Here is a 22331-nt window from a genome sequence, read left to right as displayed (position 1 = left end):
AAGGGCGCTCAACTGCTGAGGTCATTAGCGCCCAGTCACTGGTGTTAGAGCACATGGAATCTGCTAAAACTCAAGGGGATGGGGGGACACCAGAAGGACCTGACAAAGATGCAGATAAAATAAGTAAAAAGGTTAAATGTCTTTGGACAAGCCAGTTAAAGTTATAAAACGCAGAATACGAGCAGCCGCTCGATCGTCATCAGCTAAAACATCCGATAAAGTAGATGGCAGGGACAGGACAACACGAAATTGACTAAAACGGGGACACGACAATAAAACATGGCGCACTGTTAATGCCTGACCACAAGGGCACTGCGGGGCTGGGTCACCGGAGAGCAGGTAGCGGTGGCTAAACCGGCAATGCCCAATCCGCAACCTGGTCAGAAGGACCTCCTCGCGCCGAGATGGTCGGGAGGATGTTGTCCAAGCAGTTGGGAGCGGTTTTACTGCCCGGAGCTTGTTTCCTTGGAGGGATGACCAAGCATCCCACCACAACGACACAAGCCTCTTACATACATCCCCACGAACGTCAGATGACGGGACACAATGGGAGGCTGGCTGAGGCAGGAGGACTGCAGCCTTGGCTGCAGCATCCGCAGCCTCATTCCCAGGCACTCCTACATGTCCGGGAACCCACAGAAAGCTGACAGAACCACCATTATCAGTGAAAGAATGGAGGGATTGCTGTATCCGTTGAATCAAGGGATGGACCGGATAGGGAGCTCCAAGGCTCTGAAGAGCACTGAGTGAGTCAGAGCAGAGTACATACGATGAATGGCGGTGGCGGTGGGCATACTGAATGGCCTGATGGAGAGCAAAAAGCTCGGCCGTAAAGCTGGAACATTGGTCGAGGAGCCGGTATTTAAAGGTGGCGGCCCCGACGACAAAGGCACAGCCAACACCATCGTCAGTTTTGGAGCCATCAGTGTAAATAAAGGTGTGACCGGCAAGTCGAGCACGAAGTTCGACAAACCGTGAGCAATACACTGCAGCCGGAGTACCCTCCTTCGGGAGTAAGCTGAGGTCGAGATAAATATGAACCGGAGCCTGGAGCCAAGGTGGTGTCGGGCTCTCACCCTCTCTGAAGGTGGTAGGGAGGGCAAAATCCAATTGTCGAAGCAGGCGACGGAAGCGGACTCTGGGGGGCAGCAGGGCAGACACATACAACCCGTACTGACGGTCGAGAGAATCGGCGAAGAAGGACTTGTAAGAGGGGTGGTCGGGCATAGACAACAGCCGGCAGGCATACCGACACAGCAGTACGTTGCACCGGTAGGTCAATGGTAACTCGGCAGCTTCAGCATAAAGACTCTCGACAGGACTAGTGTAGAAGGCTCCGGTCGCAAGACGTATCCCCCGATGGTGGATGGAGTTGAGCCGGCGCAAGAGGGACGGCCGAGCAGACGAGTAGACGAAGCTCCCATAATCCAGCTTCGATCGGACTATGGACCGATACAAGCGAAGCAGGACAGTGCGATCCGCTCCCCAAGATGAACCGCTAACAACTCTGAGGACATTAAGGGAACGTGTACAACGGGCCGCCAAATAAGAGACATGTGGAGACCAACACAGTTTCCTGTCCAACGTGAGCCCTAGAAACTTAGTTGTGTCCACGAATGGGAGAACAACGGGACCGAGAAGTAAGGATGGCGGAAGGAACGCTTTATATCGCCAAAAGTTGATACAAACCGTCTTCTCTTCAGAGAACCGGAAGCCATTTGCCACGCTCCATGAGTAGAGGCTGTCTACACAACGCTGAAGGCAGCGCTCCAGGAGGCATGTTCTCTGGGCACTGCAGTAGATCGCGAAGTCATCGACAAAGAGAGAGCCTGAGACATTAGGTGGAATGCAATCCATAATTGGATTGATCGCGATGGCAAAAAGGGCTACGCTCAAGACGGAGCCCTGAGGCACTCCGTTCTCCTGGAGGAAGACGTCGGACAATACGGAACCCACACGTACCCTAAACTTTCGATCCGTTAAAAAGGAATCAATAAAAAGGGGCAGGCGACCGCGTAGGCCCCACCTGTGCATAGTGCGGAGGATACCTCCTCTCCAACAGGTATCATAAGCCTTTTCCAAGTCGAAGAACACGGCTACCGTTTGGCGCCTTCGCAAAAAGTTGTTCATGATGAATGTCGACAAGGTCACAAGGTGGTCAACAGCGGAGCGGCGGCGACGAAAGCCGCATTGGACATTAGTAAGTAGTCGTCAAGATTCAAGAATCCAGACTAACTGAGCATTAACCATGCGCTCCATCACCTTACAGACACAGCTTGTAAGAGAAATGGGGCGGTAACTAGAAGGAAGGTGTCTATCCTTCCCGGGTTTGGGTATAGGAACAACAACAGCGTCACGCCAACGCATGGGGACTTGACCTTCGGTCCAGACGTGATTGTAGGTACGAAGAAGGAAGCTTTTGCCCGCCGGAGAAAGGTGTGCCAGCATCTGAACGTGAATGGCATCTGGCCCCGGAGCAGAGGACCGGGACAGTGCAAGCGCACGTTCGAGTTCCCGCATAGTAAAGGGGGCATTATAAGTTTCCAGATTCAGCGAGTGGAAGGAAGGTCGCCGAGCCTCTTCTGCCTCTTTCCTGGGAAGGAAGGCAGGATGGTAATGGGCGGAGCTTGAAACCTCCGCAAAAAAGCGGCCAAAGGCGTTGGAGACAGCCACAGGATCAACAAGGACCTCATTACCTGAGGTCAGGCCAGGTACCGAGGAATGGGCCTTAATGCCCGACAGCCGGCGCAGGCTACCCCAAACGACGGAAGAGGGAGTAAAACTGTTAAAGGAGCTGGTGAAAGAGGCCCAACAAGCTTTTTTGCTGTCTTTGATGACTCTACGGCACTGCGCTCGGAGTCGTTTATATTCAATACAATTCGCCAACGTAGGATGGGGGCGAAAGGTGCGTAAAGCACGTCGTCGAGCACGGATAGCGTCCCTACAAGCCTCGTTCCACCAGGGGACGGAAACGCGACGTGAAGAAGAAGTAGTACGAGGAATGGAACGTTCGGCAGCATTGATGATAACAGCCGTGAGGTATTCGACCTGACTGTCACAACTGGGAAAATCGTGGTCCGGAAAGGTCGCCAGGGAGGAGTAAAGTCCCCAGTCAGCTTTCAGTATGTTCCAGCTCGAAGGACGTGGGGATGGGGTGTGGTGCAGGAGACGAACGACACAGGGGAAGTGGTCGCTCAAATAGGTGTCAGAAAGGACATACCACTCGAACCGACAGGCAAGAGTGGTAGAACAGATCGAGAGGTCCAAGTGGGAGTAGGTATGAGTAGAGTCCGAGAGGAAAGTCGGGGCGCCGGTATTGAGGCAGACAAGATTGAGATGGTTGAAGACATCCGCCAAGAGTGACCCTCTTGGACAGGATGCAGGAGAGCCCCAAAGGGGATGATGGGCATTGAAGTCGCCAAACAATAAGAACGGCGGGGGAAGCTGAACGATCAGGTGCATCATGTCAGCCCGACTAACAGCAGATGACGGTGGAGTGTAGATGGTACAAACTGAAAAAGTAAAAGCAGAAACAGTAATGCGGACAGCTATTGCTTGGAGTGGGGTGGTCAATGGGATGGGATGGTAATAGACATCGTCCCGAACGAGCAACATGACCCCACCATGAGCTGGGATACCGCCCACAGGGGTGAGGTCATACCGCTCCGAGGTATAGTGGGTAAAGGCAATACGGTCAGTCGGGCGCAACTTGGTTTCCTGGAGACCAAGGACGAGTTGACAGTGCAGGCGGAGGAGCAGTTGTAATTCCTCCCGATTAGATCGAATACCTCTTATGTTCCAATGAAACAACGCCATCGCTAGTCAAAAAGTTGGGGGAATGAGACGGGGGAAGAGCTGGTCACCCGACGGCCGCGGAGGGCCAGGTTGCGAGGGAACAATGCTACAACCGACGGGAGGCAGATCCGGTTCCATCGACTCGTCGCCAGCTGCGGCCGCTGTCCCTGGTTGTGTAGGAGGGGCCGTATCATTTGCCGACGAAAGGCTGGCGGAGCGCCTGGCAGCAGAGCGTCCCGGCGAAACTGAGGACGGCCGGGAGCAGCGACTCACGGATGGAGTGTCAGACGAAACGCGCCGGGGTGGAGAGGGGGATAGAGACTTCTTCTTGGAGGCCTTCTTGGAAGGCCAAGGAGGCACAGGGATGGTGGGCTGGACCCGAAGAAGGTCCTTACGCGCGGGGTCCATTTTGGAATGCCAGACCTCGGAAGCTGGGGTCCGGAACATTTCCCCGATGGACGCCTGAGAAGAGGATCGCTTCTCAGGTGGCATGGGGGGCGGAGGAGGAGGAAGGGTGGCCCCTGGGGCAGAGGGGGTGGGGGCCACGGGGGAGGAGGATTTGGAAGGGAGGGATTTGGGAGGCGGAGGCAGAGCCCCCTGATGGGCGGAGGAGGCGGAGGGGGGACAGGATAGGGGTGAGGATACCGTGGAAGGAGTGGACACAACTGAGGCAAACGAAGTGGTCAATGGCACGGGATGGAGGCGGTCGTACTTCCTCCGGGCCTCAGAATAAGAGAGCCAATCCAAAGTTTTGATTTCTTGTATCTTCTTCTCCTTCTGATATGCGGGGCAGTCTGAGGATGGACGCCAGGACAATTAATGCACCGAGGTGGTGGGGTGCATGTATGTTCCTCACGAAGAGGACATCCACAATCGCCACAAAGGGGCTCAGCCTCACACCGTGACGACATGTGCCCAAAGCGCAAACACCTAAAACAGCGCATAGGAGGCGGGACGTAAGGTCGCAGGTCACACCGGTAGCACATCACCTTTACCTTCTCCGGGAGAACGTCCCCCTCGAAGGCGAGGATAAAGGCCCCGGTGTCGATGCGACGGTCTTTGGGGCCGCACTGGACTCGCCGGATGAAATGCACGCCTCAGCGCTCCAGGTTGGCCCTGAGCTCCTCATCAGATTGTAGCAGGAGGTCACGATGAAAAATAACCCCCTGCATCCTATTTAGTGCCAGATGTCGGACAATGGATACTGGGATGTCCCCTAGGCGGTCGCACGCCTGGAGCGCCACCGACTGTGTGGCGGAGGTGGTCTTGATAAGAACGGACCCTGAACGCATCTTGCTGAGAGCCTCGATTTCCCTGAAGATGTCCTCAATGTGCTGAACAAAGAACATGGGCTTGGAGGTGGCGAATGTCCCCCCATCGGTTCGAGAACAGACCAAATAGCGGGGGAAGTACTTCGCCCCAAGCCGGCGGGCCTGTCCCTCCTCCCATGGAGTGGCCAAGGGGGAAAGGGCAGGAGAACCAGGACTAGAAACGGTACCTTTTCTTTTGAAAGACTTGGCCGCAGAGCGACCTGATACGTGTTGACGTTCCATCTGCGAAACGTCCGCCCCGATACCACCCACTCCGACCAGGGGCTCTCCCCACGGGCGCCACCCAGCCGCAGCAAGGGCCACCTGGCAGGATGACCATTGCCGGGAGTCCAGATGCCCCAAGGAGACGGGCATCTACTCCTAGGCCGACGTGGGGAGGGTGCAGCTCAGGTATCGGCAGTACGATCCCTGTGTTGTCAGGGGGCTACAACCTAGAGGGTACATGACGACCCCACCACAACGGGCTGGCTACCGTGCTGGATTTCTGGTGCCATGGAAAGTCCATCATGATCACTGGGGCAGATGGAGATGCACTATGGGCGTAACTTGGACAACCCATCAGGCGTTTAGGCCCAATTTGAGGAATAGTGGGTATGGTTACAACGCCGGTGCAATGCTGAGTGCCAAGGTCTTAGTGCACTTAGGACCAGTGGTACACCACGTAAGGTGTCCTTCCCCAAAAGGCTCGTACTTCAGTAGAATTTTGAAAAATGGAGGTCAAACCCCAAGGGGGACCATCACATGGAAGGCCGAAACGGTTGAAACTCCTTTTAGTCGCCTCGTACGACAGGCAGGAATACCTCGGGCCTATTCTTACCCCGGACCCGCAGGGGGGAGAGAGAGGGAGAGAGAGAGAGAGAGAGAGAGAGAGAGAGAGAGATCCATATTGTGTGAGTCAGTAAGTCTCTGTATTATGTGACAGGTATCATTCTGGCATAGATACTTCCCACACATTTTGCTGTTCCTTGCAAAGAAAGTTTCAATAAAACAGGTCAGAAGTAATGGAACGGGGTTGGGGAGGGGGGAAGTAACTTTTTGGTATAAACTTTCAACACTTGGGCTTCTTTCTTTCTTTCTAATTAATTTGGTTACTGGAAAATATCTTCACATACTTTTTCAGCTCATGAATTATTCATTTGTCCCTTCAGCTCATGACAAAGAAGAAGATACCTTGAAAGTAGATACAAGAAAAGTTTGTGAGTTGCATTAGGAGACACCAGGTTTTACAAGCCCCAGCTTAGTTCAAGTAGAAGCCAGTACGTCACAAAATCATTTTTACTATAAAACTGTAATTAGAATATTTAATTACAACATTCTGTATACGAGGTTCTATTATTTTTCATAACTTCACAGTAGATCATCATGAAATGACTATTTAAAATAGTGACAATAACTGTGTAAAGGAGATCTGCAGAAGTAATCTACATTACACTGATGTAAATGAGGACTCCAGAAGAAGACTTTCATGATATTGCAGGAGATGAACTGCCATTTTGATAAATACTGGACTGTTTCAACATTTCCTAATCAAATACACCCTGTGGTGCAAATCTGTGACTGGCCAATTGATCTAATGCCAGGTAGAGTGTAGTCTTTATTTCCTGTGACACTAGGAGGGTAAGATGGCAGGTCCATCACCTCAGCCAACCTTTACCCTTGAGCAAGAGCCACACTAACATTTTATAAATCACATTTAATAAATTTTGCATAAGTAGTGATGCTATGTGAAAAATTCATGTAAACCGTCCACAACAGTGTATAGCAAGAAGAAGCCAAAGATGAATGGCAAATAAGAGATCTCACCTTATCTTTTATCTACCCTTTATTTATAAACAATAGGAGGATTAGTTTCTAATGTAGGCTACCTAACCTGATGATAAGTTGCAGGAAGTGTAGGAAACTCCTTATTATTCTTACAAGTGAACCAATAAATGAAAAACACTTTAGAAGAGGACAAAGATGTATGCCATACTCTTAGATCTAGATCTGTCAAGTCATTATACATCACAGTTTGTATTAAAATACAAATACTACAAATACATGTTCTGCCATAAATGGGAAATGACAGTTTCCAAGTCAAGGCCTACTTATGAGCATAACACAAATGCCACTGGTTTCCAGTCTGAGATGTGATGGCATACAAGCCAACTGAGGTTCTAGATTGCTACACTTTGTACAGATTTTCTAAGTTTACTATGTGATGCCATCTCAACACTAGATCATTATTTTAATATAAATAAAAAGAAATAATTTTGAAATATAAATATCTGGTTTACATGTAAAGCAGTCAATGAAATAAATGGAAGGTTTATCTTATACTAAAAAAGTTTCATTTAGGATTACCTTGTGGTGTGATGCAGGGCTTCTAACTGTTTTATAAATAGTGCAAGCTGCTTGAACAATTGCTATGAACACCAGTGCTGCAATACACCCAAGAACGATATACAGCTTTGTTGCAGAAAGGACTGTGTCTTTATTTTCAGTATTTTCTGTGTTTTCTGGTAAATCTGATACTTCTGGAAAAGAGACAATTTATTCAATACATAATAATTATTTTAGTTAAAATCAAACAATGGAAAATCCAAGATGAAATGTAACAATATTATGAGAAGGAAAGTTGTTACTCATTATATAGTGGAGCTGTGCAACTCACACACACAACTGCAGTCTCAAGCAACTGAAACCATCAGTTTCAGTTGCCTGAGACTGCAGTTGTGTGTGTGTGTGTGTGTGTGTGTGTGTGTGTGTGTGTGTGTGCACGTATCTGTGTCTATTGTTGACAAAGGCCATTGGCCGAAAGCTTCAAGTGTGAAAATCTTTTTGTTGTGCCTCTCTGCAACTCAGCATCTCCGCTATATAGTGAGTTGGATTATGCTGAGCAAACACTTTACACAATAGAAAATGTTACTGGTAAACATTAGCAGAGAGAACCAGTTATTCAAAATTATGTAGATTGTATTTACAATAAACTGTCACTACACTTCTAAATATTATTTGTGTCTCCATAATCTAAATTTGACAGTAAAACACTACTGGTGCTCCACTGATCTTCAATAACTACTGGTAAGCTTTTGCAAAAAAACTTTAATATTTGTCACAGATTAAGAATAAACTACTTGATGTGAGATAAGAGACATGTTTACAATAAGCATTATTTGGTGCCCCACAGCTAACTGGAATTATCTTGCCTTGAATTTGGAAGATGAGATAATTTGTAGAAGGAATAGTAATTTACTAAATTTTAATTTTCTTCTTCTTCTTCTTCTTCTTCCCATTTGAGTTATTTTTGCGCAAAACCTTTGCACCAGAACACAGAAATCCACCTTAAATTCTGAGTAAGGGGGTAAATTCTACACATTATTATTTTTACCTCTTAATTTTGTCATTAGGTAAACTGAACTTAAACTGGAGCTGATTTTTATTATTAGTAAAAAATACTATCAAGAAGTAACTGCTTTGGGAATCTGCATGAGAAGCAATAATTATTGATTTGACAATACATTATTATAGCACACCTGAGCTTAGTTTACAATAGCTGCTCAAAAGATAACATGGGGTGAAGATGTGCAAAATGAACCAGTAACCTTATCTTCAAGTTTGAGGCTAATATGCAGCAGTCTACTAGTTATTTTGTTAATGTGCCATTGTTCAATATCACCCCAGCACAATGAGTAGATTTTTTCATTCATTATTTTGATTGTATTCCATTCAGGTCAATCTTTAATAGGTCTGTGGAGCATTTTTAGTGACCCCATTTCCATATTATCTCTTTATAGTACTTAATATATGAACAGGAAAGAGATACTGAGCAGTAATGTGATGATGACAACTTAAGGGCACAGTTGTTACTCAGAGCTAATAAAACATCCTCTCTCTCTCTCTCTCTCCCCCCCCCCCCCCCCCCCACACACACACCATTGTTTGCCAAGATTCAGTATCAAAGGTGGGCATAAACTTATAACTTGATCCTTGTATCAGTCACAAGAGACATTCTCAGATGTAGCCAAAAACTTATCTTTTAAGATGTCAAACTGGTCATTGACTAGGAGGTGGTTGTAGCAACAATGATTATCAAAGTACAAAAGGCAACTAAAATAAGTAGAAATCAACTGGATGTAATTAAACCATCAGCCAATTTCAAAGGCAGGTTTCTTGGGCCATCACATCCAATGCAACACTGTTGATCCCTCCAAACAAACAACCTACGAGTATATCACTTGTCACTCATTATCATCCTGGGCTTGAATTTATTTATCAGCTACTTTGACAAAGCTATGACTTCCTAAAGTTGTGCCTGAAATGAGACCCATTCTGCCTGACATTTGGCCACTGCACCTAGAACAGCTTGCAGTTGCCCTCCCAATATCTGAAATACCCTTGTCAAACCCTATGCTCATCCTGCACCCACATCCCTACCCTACGGCTCCTATCCCAGTAATCATCCCTGCTATAAAATTTGCCCTATGCACCTTCTTACCATCACCTATACCAGCCCTGTAACTGGCAAAACATATACTATCAAATGGAGAGTCACCTGTGAATGACACATGTCATATACCAGCTGTTATGTAAACAATGTTTGGCTGTTTATGCTGGCATGACCATCACCTAGTTATAAGTTGGGATGATTGGGCATAGGCAGAGGATTGTACAGGCAACACAACATCCTGATGCAGAGCATGCTCTACAACATGACAATCATGACCTCTGTGCCTGTTTCATCACATCTGACATCTGGATTCTTCACTCAGACATGAGTTTCCCAGAACTCAGCAGGTGGGAACTGGTGCTACAATATGTCCTTGGTTCTGGCAGTGCAACTAGCCTTACTTTGTGTAAATTTCTTAGCTCTCACCATTTATTCACAGTATCTATTCCGTTCTTCACTCCCAATTATCTTTCGTTTTTTGACCTGTCTCTTTTCTGCAGGCCCCCCACCCACCTCTACCACATACAGTGCACTCACGTTTTAGCTCTTATTAACTCATGCTCAAAATTTGCACAGTAATCTCTTTCCTGCATATTACCCTTCTATCTTTCACATTTACGCTACCAGGTTTTCAGATATCGTCCCGTGCAGTCCCTACAGTCTGTCTTCCTTTTCGTCCTGTCTGGTAAGTCTCCCCTGACCTTGGGTTCTGGATGACTTTCTTCTGCTGCCACTCGGTGAGTAGATCTTTTATCTATCCCCTTACACTAAAACAAGTAGGAAAATTTATATGTTCAGCAAACTAAATAAAGAGGCAGTAGTGTCAAATCTCAATGAGGGACTTAAAACATTCCATTCTGACAAGGAACCCCTTGAGTAAGAGGTCACAAAAGGCCAATGATGTTTACGGCATTCGACAGCCCTCACATTCTCTACCATGCAACCACAATACTGCCTGCTAATGGCAACAGGAGGTGGAACTGGAGGTATCCGATGCTGAGCACAGCATGGGGCTATGGAGTGTAGGTGAACTGCTTAGCCTACAAGTAACTCACAACAGTGCTAATGGTGCTGTTATAAAGCAAAGCAATGGCAATCATAAAAAAAGCAAACATTGCATTACATCTACAGCAAGAGTCACCGAAGTTGACATTTCATCAGAAAAAAATTGAATAAATTTTGCGGGGTGAGAAATAAATGTCAAACGAAATATTAGCATTTCTGCAAAATGAGTCAGTGGCAAGTGTCGTGTCATATATACTCAACTGTGCCCACTAGGAGTACAGTTATGATGAAATGTGCTTAAAAAGTGAAGGTGGTATAGCAAACAAGTGTTAAGCCATGTAGTTCATTGTCATGTCAGACAGGAAGCCACAAATCCCATCTCCACTGAAAAGTAGTATAGGACAATATGGTAAAAAAAACAGTTGTGAACAAATTTCGAATAAGTTTGCAGCAATGTGACCATGTAGTGCATAAGAAAAACTAAGGATATTCAAGGGCAGACAGGGTGCACTTGTTACAAACACTGGTTTTTCCATGTTTCGAAGATGGTTGATACAATTTACAGGATGAGCCTGATAGTGACTTACTACGTTATGCACATCAAATTGCACTGCACACAATGTAGATTACAATGATTTCAAGAGAAGTAATGAATGACGCATAACTTCAAACAGCATTGGAAGATTTAAGATAACAAAATTTCAAATGCAATCTGACAACACACAGCAAACTGCAATTGGCCTGAAAATTTATAGATGAGATAAATATACATATCCAATTGTCCAGAAAGGAATTTACTTTCAGGTCTGACCAATTGAGGACTCAAAGAGGAAATGCATATGAAATGGACCATGGAAATTAGAAGTACCAAGAGAGTTGTATCAAAATCAACTAACATCTATGTCCTGATGTGTTTGTGCACAATTATGCCAACTGTTAATCTAGATGATAAATTGGACGGACAGATATTTAGAACAAACTATCACTCCTGAAAAGTGTGCAACATTGCAGTTCATACCACCTGAAACCATTGGACAATTTCAGCCTCTGGATATTTGTTTTTTCTATGCTTATAAAATTCATCATCACACGATCTGCAGCTATGCCTTAAAGGATAGCCAGTTTCATGATAAGCACCATGACTGACTGTTTCACATTTGGTTGCATCCCATCACATTCCATTCCAACAGTTCTCACCACCCCATTACACAATATGATTCTATATGAATTCTTTAAGAGTAGATACCTAGCTGAATATCCTGCATGGTTTTAATTACCAAGGAGTTTGCCTTAGAACTTAATGGTGCAAACCTTCGTGATCACTGTGGCATGCCATTTTTCATTCAGTGTTCATGGCACAAGTTAATGGTTTGTTTTAAAGATTTCTCAAAAGTCGATGATGTCCATTTTATGAAGGGTAATACATACATCCCATAGAAGATTGAGCTCTCCACCTCCCAAACACTCATTCTCTGTCACCCTCCTGATGCACATGGTGAGTCATTAGCAGCTAATATTTTTCCTGATGTAATTGCTAATTCAACATTTTCAAAGGAGCCTTACTAAAGATTGTACTTGTGATCTCAATTCAAGGGGTTCCTTGTAATTAGGAGCATGTAGAAGTACTGTGACAAGATCAAAAGAATAGATGACACTGCACTGGACAAATACGTATTTATTAGAACTGTATGATATGGTAGAAACTTGAAAACACACAGACAATAAAAGCACACACACACACACACACACACACACACACACACACACACACACACACGACCAATGTCTCTGGCCATCCAGCCTCAGTGGTCATGTGTGTGTAGTTGTGCGTGTGTAAATGTGCACATGAGTTTTACCAGTAATTTTCACCCTGCCCAGTGATGACAGGAATGAAATATGTTATGAAATGTGTCACACACATTAGAGGCAGGACACGAAGTACAAACACCACAAAAGCAGGAAGAGCTGCCATTCAAGAACTAAGGAATGACCCTGAAATAGCCATTCTACCTGTGGGCAAAAGAGATGCCACTGTAGTACTTCCACTGTCAAGTACAATTACAAAACTTACAACCCATTTGAAGATCCAGCACACAGAAAACCAAAGGGAGACCCGACAAAGTGAAGAACAAGACCACTGAGCTTTTACGTCACTCCCTACCAGAGGAAATCATTAATAAGCTTTGACCTTGAGCTATTGCACCACAAAGGCTCTACGGCTTACCAGATGTTCACAAACAAGACGTTACTCTGCATCCAACTGTGAATCACATAGGCGCACCTGTGTACCAGATGACCAAACATCTAACAGTAGTATTAATCTCCACTAGTAGTAAATGTCAGCACCACATGAGGAACTCTGCATATTTCATTCAGGAGAAGCTGGATTCAGCTACTCATTCAGTCATAAAAATTAAAGTTTTCCATGGTTTCACCAAATCAGCGATGGTGAACATCAGCACTGTTCCTTTCAAAAGGACACAGCTGATTACCTTCCCTATCTTTCAGCATTTCAAGGTTTTAGTAAGTATCTAATAACTTAATTTTGCTTTGATATTAAATCCTAATCTGCATTTATTACCTGTGGTTATTTTTCAAATTATGCTTGATCCAACATTCTGTACCATGGTCTGACCTACATACTAATATTTTTTTTTTCATTTAAAAAAGTACTACTACGTTTTTCTCTCTGAATTCCTTATACCAGAATCAGTGGTTTAATAGCAGAATTTCATTATGTCAGATTTTCCAATAAGAACCACCTTACAGAATGCTTATACTTCTGCAAATTATCAGATTTTAATCATGTATCATAGTGCACACAGCAACAGATTGAAAAATCACTTACTAATTGAATTTCAAGCTTCAGGAACATCAGATTACTGTACAAAGAACCAAAGACCAGGTGGAGGAAATGAAAGACAGAAAATATATAAAATGGCAAGAGAAATCATTATTCAACAACTCAGCGGTGTGACATAGGATTGTGATCCCGAGGAATGCCCTGCAGCTTTACATTATATGTGTTCAGTTCAGATCCTTACAAAGCTCAACCAACACTTATATTCTCAATTACTACATATTCCTGTTGGCCTACCCTGAGTTATCATTTTTATTGGAAAATGTTAACTATATGTTCTTCATATATCTGTTTGTTGTTTACTAGTTTATTCTTAATTTTACTGTTTAAAATATATAACTATGTCTTACGTTTTATAAGATCAAATTCAACATAATTTGGATCAACAGAGAGTGCACCAACACGGCCACTTTTGACAGTCTCTAGGAGAACTTGCTGAACTGACTCTGGAACTTCATCCAGTGGCTTTCCATTTTCATATTTGTCCTTGTCTAGAACTAATTTCATTTTTGCTATGACATTTCCATTTAATCTGGAACACAATAATATGTAATGAGAATTTGAAAAACAGGATGACACTGTGTTTTCAAAATTCATTTTAACACTAACATTTATTCTTGTGAATGAACGAATGACCAGATGAATGAACAAACATTTAGAGCATAGAATAATATAATTAACATTGAGTTTTATGAATATACATACAGGGAGTGAACAAAAATATGAAAACACCAACAACACATTGCCATACCTACACAGATTAGAAAAACATTTGGCATTCGAAACAGCTTCCAGTCATCTCAAAATGGACAAATACACTATTGAATGGTTTTCAAGAGAATCGTATACTATTTTTCCTGCAACATAGTGGCAAGTTCGGGTAATGATTATGTAGGCAGATAGCAATCATGCACCCTTTTCTCCAAAGTAGACTGCTTGGGCTCAGTAACATCAAGATCTAGTGGCCATGGGAGATATAGCACTTCATCCTCTTGCTCGAAAAACCAGTCCTGGACAATGTGAGCTGTGTGAACGGGAGTCCTGTTGTCTTGGAAAAGAGCATTACCATTGGGGAACAAACATTGTACAATGGGATGGACCAGATAAGCTAAAATGGACACATAATCCTTGGAGCAATGCAGCCTTGCATAGTATCCATGGGGTCTATGGGATACCATGGTATGGCTGCCCAGATCATCACTGATACTCCGCAATTTTTCAGTCTTGGATGTAAACTCTGCCAGAAGTTGGAAACAGTGTGAAACAAGACTCACCCAACTAAATGACATTCTTCCATTGCTCCATAATCCAATTTTCATTATTTCAGCACCATGTTTTTCCATTACAGGCATATCTATCAAAGATGATTGGTTTAGGAATTCTATCTTGTCCTGCATCACACAACTTATGGAGCTCCTTCATGTTTTGGTGCCGAAAGGGTTCATGAGTGTGACATTCAGTTCTGCAACGACTCTTGCAGTTGTCACCCTCTTACTTTTGTCACAATCCTCCTCAATGATATCTGTCATGCCACTTGACACCAACTTTGATCCACATTATGACTTAGCAAATGGTATGTTTCCACTTTCCCTATACATGGTACAAATCTTTGATATGGCGTACCTTGAAACACTAAACACTTCAGCTATCTTGGTTAGGAAGCACTCACTGTAGGAAAACCAACAGTTTGCCCATGTTCAAAGCTCAGACATAATGCATTCACGACTGCAGAAAATACTGTTTAACCTTGGCTGACACTTGTAATATATTGCACAAGTGTCATTTGTGCTCAAATACAACAATGCAACGTGCATGCTAGGCTAGCATCTGCATTTATATTCAAGCATGCATTTCTCACAGTGTTTTCATATTTTTGTCCACCTCATGTTTTTCAAAAATAACTTCTTATTATTTATAGAGTTCTTCATGGATGCTACATTGAAAAAATCAGATTTACAATGCTGGAGGCAGAGAATCGAGATAGAGAAACAGAAAAGATTAAATGAAATGAGATGAGATGAGAAAGATACAGGTGAGCTAAGGAGGACCAGAAAAGTTACAGGGGCCAGTGGGAAGGAGGGGGAGACTGACAAGGGTGGGGGATTAAAGGTACAATTTTGGGGGAATAGAAGATGGAGCAGAGACACCTGGAGAACTAGAAAACATTGAAGCCAGAGGGGTTGCAGGAATAAAGAATAGTGTGTAGACTGAGAGAATTTCAGAAAAAAATGTTGTTAGAGGAGGGTGTATTAAGATGGAAAGCTCTTCCAATCAAAGTTGCACAGTTTGTTGCACAACTGTAGTTATTTATTAGGCCTTTGTTCGCAGTTTGGAAGTGGCCACTCATCCAAATAAACAGTTTTTTCACAGCATGTAGGACACAGCATAGTGACTGCAGGAAGGTTGATGGTAGGTGTGGCTGTTTTCACAAGTAGCCTTTGAAGTAGACATTGATGCTGACAAAGTTAGAATATCCGATGATGAGAGGATATTGCATATGGAACAGGCATTACACCTAGGTCTAACAACAGGATGTGACCCATGGAGCAAAAAATTACAACTTGGACCGGCCTGAGGTGAACAAAAATAATCCATAGGTTATGTTCTAGTCTGGATTTTCCACTGATTTAAGCTTTAAAGCCTTTAAACACAGTCTGTAATAATGGGAAAAGTAAAAATACTGATTTCCACATTGAACCAAAGCAAGATTCTTTTTAAGGATGTCTTACTATGACATGAAATGGCATTTAGAGAGGGAGTTTTGGAATTATGGCAGTTATAATACATGATTACGCCTTGTGAATATCTCATATCTTGTGACCAGTAAAGTGTCAGTATGACATCCATATAATGCATCAATGTCAACATATGATTACTATATCATTTTACTATGTCACAATGAGTCTTTTAAGAATAATGAAGACTGTGAAGTACTTCTCAGTGAAAGTAATGTGAAATCACAGACATGTACACATGAAATTAACAGCAGAATTATTCTGTTTCGTAAAGGGAGAAAGAAAACACTTTTCTGTAAGGAAAGAAAAATGAGGCTGCATAAAGTTCAGAGTTTTGGCCTTGTATACAAGAAAAACACAGCAATATTCAATCAATAATGGGGGATTATTTTAAAAAACTCTTGAATAGAGAAGTGGAAGACAACCCAAATGATAATGAAATGCAGAGCGGGTATTACAAGAAGAACAATCACAAAGTTGGATGGGAGTAGAGGAAGCTCTGAGAAGCATGAGCAAAGAAAAAAATCTAGTGTAGCTGATGAATTAGATGCAGATACGATCAAAGTGGGAGGCAAATAAAAAATCCATTGGTTGTACAGTGTGTTAAATGCAACCTGGAGAGAGATCAAGATCTCAGATGATTGTCCCAAAGGTGTAATTATATCATTATTCACAAAATGCAATAGAAAACTACCTCAATACAACACAGGTATAATATTGAGTTTGTCTGGAAAATAATTTGGAGAAGATCACAGAAAAAAGTCTTTAAATGATAAATGAATCTCTCCTGGGTGAAGAATGGTATGAGTTTAGGAAAAACAGGAATACAATTTATCTGATACTTGAAACAGTAATGCAACCTGATACATATTTGGAAAGATAAAAGCATCACTCTAGTGTGACTGGACTGAGAAAAGATCTATGACAGTATACCAAGATCAAAATTCTCAGAATGCCTAGAGAGATGAAATGTACCCAAGGACTGACAGAAAATGAAAATCTCTGCTGAAGATGTGTCAGCTGTGTTTGAGTAGGAAATGAAGACAGCAAATTGTATGAGACTAAATATGGAGTCTAGCAGGGGAGTACCTTATCTCCACTGCTCTTGGTCACTGTGATAGTTGATATCATGAAAAGGATAGAAGAGCAGTATGGACTTCAGTTTAGGGCAATGGTGTTTGCTGATGATGTTGCAATCTGGGGAGATACAAATTAAATCCAAACAAACTGAGTAAATAGAATAATCACTTTGAGGAGTTTTGTCTTAAAGTTGGTGAATCAAATACTGCAACCATGAAAGTAAGCAGACACAGAGGATAACCTACACTGGAACATCTCTGAAGAATGCGCAACATTTCACACATTTGGGCATTGTGACAGATCATAAAAACTTAACATGAAGTGAACTTCTAAACCATACACACTTTGCTATCCAGCTTTACAGTCAAGTAGGTGCCTTCATCAAGACAACTAGATACCAGGTACCATACAAGGCAAAACTATTTACCTTCAGTTCCTACTATATTCCCATTTTGACCTGCACTCTGATACACACACACACACACACACACACACACACACACACACAGTGAGTGTGTGAAGTCTGTTAGATCTATGTTGAAGCAAACAAAAAAAGGATAAGATAAGGAACCAAAGGAACAGAATAGTTAGAGGTGCAAATCTCAGCTTATTGGCAAAGCTCTGTAAATCTAGATTAAGATGGTATGGTCATGTGGAACAGAAGAAAGAAATCAGAGTATCAAAAAAAATTCCTTGAAATTACTACAAATAGGAGAAGACCATTTGAATGGCCAATGAGAAGATGAACCAACACAATGAAGAAGGATGTTGTCTCCTTTAGGATAGGATTCATGGGGAAGAACTGTATGAGGACAGAAACAGTTGAAAGACACTCATCATCAGCACCATGAAGACTGGAGCTGCAATCTAATGATGATAATGGTGATTATGTAAGAGAAACCAGATCTGAGTCCCAATAAAGCCATTGTAATGTTTCCATAATTTGTGTCCACAGCCAAAGAAAATTTCATGCAGGTCTTAACAACCAAGAAATTACGTTTCTATGGCACCAACTTTGATTTTTTTCTTGGGCGCTTCTGCCTCCCACATCAGAAATTTGCTATTATTTTCAAATATTTTGCTTTCAACTCCTTTACTTAAGAGTAGTGATCATCTCTCCTTACATCACACAAAGTTATTTGTAACAAAATCACACTATACATATGTTTCCATCAATAAATAGACCAGCCCCAATTGAATGTATCACAATTCGTTGAGTTTTTTAAAAAGTTCTTGAGATTCCTCTGACATTCCCATGTAATATCCAATCTCCTGAAAATTTACAGTTTTTCAGAGAAATTTTTGTCCTCTACTGGAATTTTTGGCACAGAAGCAGTTACAGTAATGTGAATACAGTGTCACTTTAAGACAGTTAATATTGTTCCTACTGTCACTTTAAGACAGTTAATATTGTTCCTACCTGTTATCTTCTTCACATTAACATTACATCCTAAAAACATTATAAGTAAATGGCAGGGAGAACCTATCTTAAGCAAAAATTATCAGTAATTTTTGGGGTTGGATTACACTTACTCTTCAAAATCTTCCACCTGCACCTTATGGAAACCTTTCAGTTTTGTGAGAGCATCAGTAAATGCACCGCTCACGGTATTTGTTAGAGTATCATACTCTGGACTCCCTGGTTTTGGTATATGGTAATTTTCACCAAGATTTACAATCTTCACATCAACGGTATAAGCCAGTCTTGGTGGAGCAGGTGTGGTGCTTATTACTTCATTTAACTCCTCTGGAAATGGTTACAGATATTTAAATAATCTATTGCTGTCAGCAGAACAGTGCACTAAATATGTATTACTCTTTACTTCTTATTACCTGTCAAGCATGGTTTAATACATATTCTTTCTGCAGAAATACTGGGAACTTGTTCATGTTTCCTCATTCTCTTATTTTTAGAATTAAACACCCCACCTCTCACAGGGAACATAAAGTAGTAGCATGTATTTTCAGTGAATGAAAAGTCCTAAAACAGAATTTCATAAGTGTTAATAGCAAATAAAATTAATGTCGTCTTGTTATAATCTCATTGGGTGAACAAACTGACAAACTTACTTCATGAAATTGTAGGAAATTCACTCTCTCAAATTGAATTACACATAACAAATAACTTATTGACTACCAACATAAATTAAAATTTGTGTTATGCATTAGATTACAATTCATAAACAGTGCACTATGACTATAGCACATACAGTCTTGTACAGGTGGTCAGCCAGTCAAGGAATATCCAAGTTCATAACAAAATTCTATTCTGAAATATTCTTGTATACTTTTCAACGAAGCTACCAGAGTTAGTTCTTTCAGTGGCTATGTGCCAAGCCAACATATCCTGCAGGATAAAAGCACTTCATTCCAGTACGAACCGCTGAGCGGGTACACTTTCAGCCCTCTGCTGAATGAGCTGGTGTACTTGTGCCACCATGTTAACCAATAGGAAATGTGGGAAGTCAGTCGTGTAAGGTTGCTAGAGGGTCATGGAGGCAGTTGCACATCTCTTGGTTTCCAGCTCTGAGAGAGAGTAGATGCACTCTCATGAACCAGCCCCCAAGCATCTGCCTGTGGCCCTGCTCACCACAACAAGGCCCCAGCCACATAAACATCAACAGCCGCCTCTCCTGTTCCCCATCTCCTTATTATATTTGACCAAATTCCTAGACCGGCAGTCAACTTTTACCTCTGGCCCCATGGTGAGCCCTTTCTGTATTCCAAGTACCAAGAGCATACACCAAGTTTTCTTCATTTACCTCTTTTGCTTTGCCACCTCCCTCCTGAACTTACCCATCCCACTCTGTATCCTGTACAGTCTTCAGATTTTGATCAATCAATTACTTTTCAAAAGTTAAAAAGAGATACAGAACCATAAATATGCATACAGTGACTACCACTGTTAGCAATATTACAAATTCTATCCACCACCCCTTCGGTAGAATATGAGCTAGAAGCCAACCCAAACTATGAAACATTTTGGCAAGCTTTGATTATATTAATTCAAATTCTTCTCCTGCATTCTCTCACTTCTATAAGGTCTCAACCCGTGTAGTGTAAATTGAAATACATTGTATGACATTTATTTATTATGACATTCTAAAAAAGTTTCTCTGGTAGTTTATCAACTCCTGTGGTATAACGTGCATTAGAGTTATAATATTTAAAGCATGTTTTTTTCTTTATTTACCTACTACTATGTAGTTGTAGTTTAAATATTTAACTCCTTAATGGATTTTACAATATGTAGCCTTGTTTGAAAGACTAATAAAAAACGAAATTAGTGGAACTCACCTTCTCATCATCAGTGAGTCGCTTACGGCTAAAATATAATGTTGTAATACCGTTATTAATGCGACCACTTATATTATAAATATCTTGTGTCTCTCCAAGTGGAGGAGGAGTGTAGCCTGTCACCCATGTATCCATCATAAATGGCTGCCCATTCTTGCTGTCCACCCATCCAAGTATAGCATCAGTCTGGGACTGTTCATACAGATAATAATAAATATTAATTACAGTATATGAGAGCAGCAGCTTTATGTTCATATATGAGTTTGCAACACAGTATTTTTAAAGAGAATTATAATAAATAAATGTGATGCTGCAAATGAGAACAAAAGTCATCCCTATTCCTGTGCATGGAAGACTGTGGCACAAATTTCATGATATTTTATACCTGCATAAGAGGCAGACCTTTCAAAAATCTTGGACCTTTACTGCACATACAAAATGAAGAAAAAGTACTAATGCTTGAGTCAGTTTTTATGTTTCTTGGATTAAGTTAGCTAGATACATTTTTTGTTCCTTGCACCCATAGCGAGGATATTCTCATAGATGCAGAACACACCGTAAGTAGCACTGTGTATTAGAGGTAAGTGATCCCCCATCCTCCACTGATCTACACTCACAATATGCATTTAGTTGTGTACAAATGAACAACTGTCTTGCTGTAAGTATACTGCACCTGACTTCTACAAGTAGTTTAACCAAGAAGTCCTTGTCCAGTTGTCCCAGAGCCAAAATGATATCTATAGAGAAAAGTTTACTAAACTCTAGAATCTGTTGATGTGCTCTTTCAAATGAGAGACTGCTGGATATAATACTGTCCTTATGGCACTTTGCAGGAGACAGGTTGGTATCTTTTTTGAGAAATGACACTTTAACAGTTTGAAATGTAGCTGAGGTATGCAGAATTCTGTTAATGAAGTAATCAACAATAGGTGTTACATTCACTTCATGATATGCGTTAATACATGTCTTATGTGGTACTAGTGATCACAATATAAGTTTCTACATGTGTTACATGATACTACTGATCACACAGAAGTAATTATTTCAGGTATTATGGATGAGAGATAATAAAAGTATTTCTTTTGGGTTTTGTCATGCACAGTAAGCAGGTACAACATATTCCAATAACAGTTCATCATCTCACTGAGTATTTTGAAAAAGAGAAAGACAAACAGAGATACAAACTTGGAAATAACTATTTGTTTAGCATTGCACCCTTGTATTGTTCAGTCATCCGCCTCCGTAGTGCAGCAGTAGCGTTAGTGCCTACCATGCAACGGGGCCTGGGTTCGATTCCCGGCAGCGGACTCGGTGTTGTGTGTCCATCATCATTGAGAGACAAGTGGCATCAACTAAAAAGACTTGCAATATGACAGCCAAGCCCCGAATGGGATATCCCAGCCAATAAATGCCATACAATCATTTCATTGTTCAGTCTATTGGATTAGTAATGAGTAACAAGGCGAGAGTACAAAATTTCAAGTATTTTATTTGAGACGGTTTAAATTTAGGTTTACTGCTCAAAATGTAGGTAACTGTCATGTATTTGGATATAAAAGGTTAGTTTCAATGAAAACATGTTACTGAAAGAAAATCATCAAAAAGGTAGTGTTATACTGATAAAAATTATTGAAAATAATTTTGAGTCACAGATATACACAACAAAAAGAGACTGTTGAAAAGTGAGCTTTCAACCAACAAGGGCTTCATCGAAATTAGACAACATACATACACACAATGCAAATGCAACTCACATACACATGATCACAATCTCTGGCAGTTGAAGCCAGCAACTGTGA

At 42.0% G+C, this 22331-nt stretch overlaps 1 protein-coding gene across 4 annotated transcripts in view; it reads right to left on the bottom strand.

Annotated features, from left to right (window-relative positions):
- LOC124615313 overlaps window positions 1-22331 on the bottom strand; it is a 254126-nt gene that overhangs the window by 25302 nt on the left and 206493 nt on the right. For 3 of the 4 annotated variants that reach the window (XM_047143103.1, XM_047143104.1, XM_047143106.1), the window contains 5 exons: window positions 20533-20724; window positions 19069-19216; window positions 18769-18982; window positions 13771-13952; window positions 7470-7642 (listed from right to left, as the gene is read on the bottom strand). In XM_047143103.1, the coding sequence (XP_046999059.1) occupies window positions 7470-7642; window positions 13771-13952; window positions 18769-18982; window positions 19069-19216; window positions 20533-20724 (909 nt within the window). The remainder of the gene's footprint in view (window positions 1-7469; window positions 7643-13770; window positions 13953-18768; window positions 18983-19068; window positions 19217-20532; window positions 20725-22331) is intronic. The other variant, XM_047143105.1, reaches the window with a different exon arrangement.

This window comes from Schistocerca americana, chromosome 5 (assembly GCF_021461395.2).
Source record: "Schistocerca americana isolate TAMUIC-IGC-003095 chromosome 5, iqSchAmer2.1, whole genome shotgun sequence".
Taxonomy (NCBI): Eukaryota; Metazoa; Arthropoda; class Insecta; order Orthoptera; family Acrididae; genus Schistocerca; species Schistocerca americana.
The sequence above is the reverse complement of the archived record's forward strand: the minus strand, read 5'-3'. Positions and strand labels throughout refer to the sequence as shown.